Source organism: Cajanus cajan, chromosome 9 (genome assembly GCF_000230855.2).
Source record: "Cajanus cajan strain Asha chromosome 9, NIPB_CcT2T_4, whole genome shotgun sequence".
NCBI lineage: Eukaryota > Viridiplantae > Streptophyta > Magnoliopsida > Fabales > Fabaceae > Cajanus > Cajanus cajan.
The window spans coordinates 51,743,041-51,748,749 of NC_138525.1; the positions used below are offsets into that span (position 1 = coordinate 51,743,041).

The following is a 5,709-nucleotide window of genomic DNA, read 5'->3' on the forward strand; positions in this document are numbered from 1 at the left end:
TAATTCTTTCGTCTCTTTCCACGTTTACATACGGATTTACGTAGAAGCAGCTATTCATTGCTTCAAGTTGAACGTGAAAAACCACGTTAAAACGCGGATGCAAACACACGGTAAGCATTTTGTACATAATTTGATAACGATTCGATAATGTAGGATTGATTTTAATTAACTTTTAAGAATTTTTTTAAAAAAGTTAATCTAATATATTTTCTTAGCATCCGTAAAAAGAGAGCCCAATGTTTAAAAAATATTTTTTTAAAAAAATTATTATATCATTTTTTTAAGGATAAGAAAGATTACAAAAATGATTACAATGAGAATTGAATTTAGGTACTTATACTTCTAACTATCCCAGCCCCTTCTCATCCAACCTTAATGGTTATATCATTCTCAATTACACTATTTTTTATTATAAATAAATAAAAAATAATTTTTAATATGACGTTTAAAATAATTATACAACTCAAATAAACTTATTAAATAGATAGTTTGTAATTGAATAATAATTATGTACTTTCAAAAGACATATATATATATATATATATATATATATTATTTATTCTATTTCTACTTTTTAATAAAAAAAATTACACACTCCATTAAAATAAGAATTCCAACATAATTACTTTCATTCTCAAAAAAAAAATATCATTTATTATACGCACATACTAGCTACAAGTTTAATTCATTTTACTTTTAAGTTAAATTAGCCTTGACAAAAGTAATTCCACACCACAGACAATCTCATTGATTTTTAAGATCTAACATGTAACCTCCACCACACACAAACCTCCATGATATCCACAAGTGGTTCCACCTCAACAATCAAACCGGATGGCCAAAATATCTACGTGGACCAATAACAAGTCACAAGCTAACATCATCGCCCAATGGAAATCCACTTTTGGATTTGCCTATATCCACACCACTCTCCTATATTCTTCTTGTGCTGTTTCCTACGTTACAAGTGCCATTCATTATTCTCTCAGTTCCAAATTTGCCACTCAGAAAATGGCTACCAACACACTGATGAGTTCTGCTGTCACAGCCTTCCCTTCTCTTCTCTCTTCCTCAAAGTCCAAGTTTGCCACTGCAATTCCTCTTTCAAGCTTTGCCACCAATGCCTCTTCTCGCTTTACCATGACTTCTGACTGGATGCCAGGCCAGCCTAGACCCCCTTACCTTGATGGTTCAGCACCTGGGTACGTATGCATCAACTTCTCTTTAAACTTCTTTTTTTGCGTTAGAATGTGTGATTTGTTTGTAAAAAGGGATTTTAAACTGATATCCAAATATACACCGAAATATATATATATAAAGATTTTTAATTAGTTGAGTGTCTAAAATCTTTTTTTACTTGTAATGCATGTCTATCAGACTCTCTTAAAAATATAATTTTTTTTTTTATGTAGGGTATGGAACTTATTTTTTAACTTCTATTCAAATCCATCAGGAGAAGTTATTCCAGATTAAATTAAGATTATAATTGGTTTTAAATATTTACAAATTACAATTGGTATATTTTTAGTTTCTAATGAAAGATGAAATGTGCCCTTATGTTTCAGTGACTTTGGATTTGACCCTCTCCGTCTTGGTGAAGTTCCAGAGAATCTTGAGAGGTTCAAAGAGTCAGAACTCATTCACTGCAGATGGGCCATGCTTGCTGTTGTAAGTGTCTCTTTTGAAATTGTGGTTTTGTTTTCTCTTTGTAAGATACCAGCATAAACATGTATTTATTAGTGGCTTTAAAATGTTTACTCTCCTAAATGCATTTTTCAAATAGTGTCACAAACAATATATATAACTAAATAAATGAATAAATAATACATGCACTTATCCTGTAATCTAATCTCAAGTAGAAATTGTTATATATAAAAAGTTCATTACTCTTATAATAACTATCTCATAATTCATATTGATTTCTGATTAGTAAAGAGTATTTTTCAACTAACGATGCACACTTATTGCATACATTCTGCTTTTGAAAAATGTTAAATAACACATTCATTATGAATATGAAATACACTATATTAAAAAGAAAATATTTAACTTGTTTATATTCACAATCCTCAATGAAGATTAATTACTAGTTTCAGCTAGAGAAAAAATACTTATACTAATATAATGTTGAGTTAATCACCTATACACTGCCAGTATAAAGTTTTTTTATATTAGCAACTAATTATATCTTTTAATTCTGTCATGTCACTGTTAAAAGTAAATGTATTTACAATGACATGACAAAATTAAAAGATATAATTGATTGCGAGTGTAAAAAAATTTTATACTAGCGGTATATAAGTGATTAACTCTATAATGTTTAGCCTAAAAACCAATGTTATTTATTGAGACCCACTTTCATTTCACTTGAAAAGAGTGAATGTTCCTATTATCTTTTTGTTTTATCCAATATATTCAAATAATAAAAAATACTTTTGTATGCTGAAATTTTTTGTATTTTGCAGCCAGGGATTTTGGTTCCAGAAGCATTGGGCTTAGGCAACTGGGTAAAGGCTCAGGAATGGGCTGCAGTTCCTGGGGGCCAAGCAACCTACCTAGGCAACCCTGTTCCATGGGGCACCCTTCCCACCATTCTGGTCATTGAATTCCTTTCTATTGCCTTTGTGGAGCACCAAAGGAGCATGGAGAAAGACCCAGAAAAGAAGAAATACCCTGGTGGTGCTTTTGATCCTTTGGGCTACTCCAAGGACCCTAAAACATTCCACGAATACAAAGTCAAGGAAATTAAGAATGGTAAGAAGGACTCGTGACCTTATAAGATAAGATATCAATTATTTTGGAGTAAATTGTCATTTTGGTTTCTCAATTTCGAATACATTATTATATTAGTCTCTAAAATTTAAGAATTATTAAATAAGTCCTTGAAAGTGTTTATTGACATTGATATTAATTCATAACTCAAAAAATAGTGTGACTAAATTGATAATACCCTTCGGTGGGTGAGGAATCAAAAAGTTTTCATTAAAAATTACAATAATAAAGTTACACAAAAAATGTTTAGAAACAATTTTGAATAAAAATTTACTATTTTTAATTCCTTAATCAATGTCCATAGAACACTAACTAGGCATGGCAACGGGGCGGGGCGGGGGCGGGTTTTACGTTCCCCGCCCCCGCCCCCACAAATTTAAACCGCCCCCGCCCCCGTCCCCGATACCCGCCGGGAGTAAAACCTAGGTCCCCATTCCCGCCCCCGGCGGGGTTCGGGTTTCCCCGCCCCGTCCCCGCCCCCGCTCCTATTTTTTTTCTTTTTTTTTTCTTCTATTTTTATTTTAAATAAATATGAATAATTTTAAAAAAATAAAAGAAAAGAAAAATAATATAAATTTTTACATATAAATATTTTTAATTTTGGTTTATATATATATATATAAATAATTTTTTAATTATATTATTAAGCGGGGCGGGGGCGGGGGCGGGTATGGGTGCGGGGGCGGGGTGGGTATTAACATCCCCGTCCCCGCCCCCGCCCCCGGTTTTATCAATCGGGGAAAACCCGAACCCGAACCCGAACCCGATAAACACGGGTTTTCCCCGTCCAAATCGGGGCGGGTTCGGGCGGGTACCCACGGGGACGGGTTAGATTGCCATGCCTAACACTAACATTTTTCTATTTATATGTATTTATGAACCAAAATGATAACAAGTAAAATTTAAAAATTTATTCTATATCTTAGAACTTAATTTCAAGACATAATAATGTTAGAACTCTGGTTACTTTTAAAACCAAAATGATTATTTATTGATTATTTTATGATACTAACGTTTGTTGTAAAGAAAATTGACCAGATTTGTTATTTGTTCAATGTTTAGGACGTCTTGCCCTGTTGGCTTTTGTGGGATTCTGTGTTCAACAATCAGCTTATCCAGGCACTGGACCTTTGGAGAACTTGGCTACTCACTTGGCTGATCCATGGCACAACAACATTGGAAATGTCATTATTCCCCAATCGATTTTGCCTTGAAAAACCAATCCAATCTTTCTTTTAATAGCTACCTGTATAACTCCATGTAACAATTTGTAATGAATCAGATCTCGCTGTGTTGGCACCCCTGTGTTGTAATTATACTATGAACTAATATGTTTCCAAACTCATACTTTTGCCAACTTCCGATAATTTGCATTGCATTTTCAACGATGTAAAGGTGGTAGAGTATAAGATTTAGGAGAAATATTGAGAAAGAGAGAAGAGTAAACAATGATTTTCTTATTGAATGAATGGTTTCTTAATTGAGAGTGAGAAAAGTACTAAACAATGATTTCCATATTGAATGGATGATTTCTAAATTGAAATACAATACATCAATTGGATACAGTGTACCATTTCATAACTAAATAACTAATTTTCAGCTGTTATTTTTTCTTTTATATATTCTTGCAAACTCATGGACATTCAAAGTGATTAGCAATGATTGTGAGGCTCATGCGCATGAAGGAGGGCCTTGTAGGCATCATGCAATGATTCTTCACCATGCATTCTTAATAATGGGCTTCTAGCAGTTTTTTTTTTTTTTTTTTTAATATTATATTTTAATTAATTATTTTAAATTTGAATTTGAATTCAAAGACTATACGGAACTGCACTAATTTAATGTCAGCCAACGTTTTATCATTTTAAATTTGAATTTGAATTCTAAGACTATAAGGAGCTGCACTAATTTAATGTCAGCCAACGTTTTAATTAAAATGTTTTGCCTTTTATTTTCCAACTAAATAATTATCTTGATCCACAATAGACTAGGAGAAGATCTATTAGGATCCCTTCAAAGTATTATAGTTAGTTGTGGATGCCCCCAATACTTGTTAGGGACTCTCTACCATAACACACCCAAAGTCTAGGTAGAAAACCATAAAGACCTTTTATATAGATTCACACCACCTCCCAAAGAAAGTATGTATGAATATATGGACTTCACACCAAAAATACCAATACAAAAACAATGCAATTATAGTCACAACAACAACTTTTCATACCTCCCTGTTTGGACTTCTACACAAGTTACAAAGCCTCTGACTAAATTTCACCACTATCAAGTCTCTGTCTAGACATATTCATCTCATCATCCTCCCCTCTTCATCATCATCATCATCATAATTATATCTTGTATTTTTACTATCTCTTTTCATCATACTTGTTTCCTTTCTATATTCACTCAATTATAGTTATTTTGTTCCTTTCTTTCTTTTTATCACTCACAACACTCTCATTTTTTTTAATTAACTATCCACAATTATTTACCCTTTTTATCTTTTTTATTTTATTTTTATTTCTCATAGTATAACTTATCATAGTCTCCTTTACTAATTGTTACTTTAAAAACTCTCTCTTTCTCTTTCAAAAACTAGTTTCAACCCTCTAAAATACTAAATACACCCCTAAAAAGAAAATTACAAGGAAATAAGTTTCTAAACTATTTGACCCAAAACTACAAGGTCAAAATTAAAGAAAATATTTATAAAGAAGAGAAAGTAAACTACTAAATGTAAGCCTAACCCACTCTTTTTGGTTTTTTTTGTATTTGTTCGATTTCATCACTTTTTAGCGCCCAACACAGTTTCATCCGTGCCCAACATATGAAAGTTACGGACACTTCTAGTGTTATTGCACCTAGTATGATCTTGGTCACATCTAACATCACCTTCTTGGATAAACGACATCACATTGCGCTAGGCGAGACACTCCTCAT

General features: G+C 32.4%; 1 protein-coding gene across 1 annotated transcript; it reads left to right on the forward strand.

Annotated features, from left to right (window-relative positions):
- Positions 1-950: 950 nt before the first annotated feature.
- Positions 951-4,117, forward strand: LHCA1 (chlorophyll a-b binding protein 6). Its single transcript, XM_020361499.3, has 4 exons — positions 951-1,202; positions 1,566-1,668; positions 2,466-2,754; positions 3,835-4,117. The coding sequence occupies exons 1-4, from the start codon at positions 1,012-1,014 to the stop codon at positions 3,984-3,986; spliced, it is 735 nt and encodes a 244-aa protein (XP_020217088.1). The 5' UTR covers positions 951-1,011; the 3' UTR covers positions 3,987-4,117.
- Positions 4,118-5,709: the final 1,592 nt, after the last annotated feature.

What these genes read in the sequence shown, in the direction of transcription:
- LHCA1 (XM_020361499.3), top strand. Translation starts at nt 1,012, where the DNA reads ATGGCTACCAACACACTGATGAGTTCTGCTGTCACAGCCTTCCCTTCT. An exon ending in CTTGATGGTTCAGCACCTGG is followed by an intron (nt 1,203 to 1,565) that starts GTACGTATGCAT and finishes CTTATGTTTCAG; the next exon opens with TGACTTTGGATTTGACCCTC. An exon ending in AGTCAAGGAAATTAAGAATG is followed by an intron (nt 2,755 to 3,834) that starts GTAAGAAGGACT and finishes TTCAATGTTTAG; the next exon opens with GACGTCTTGCCCTGTTGGCT.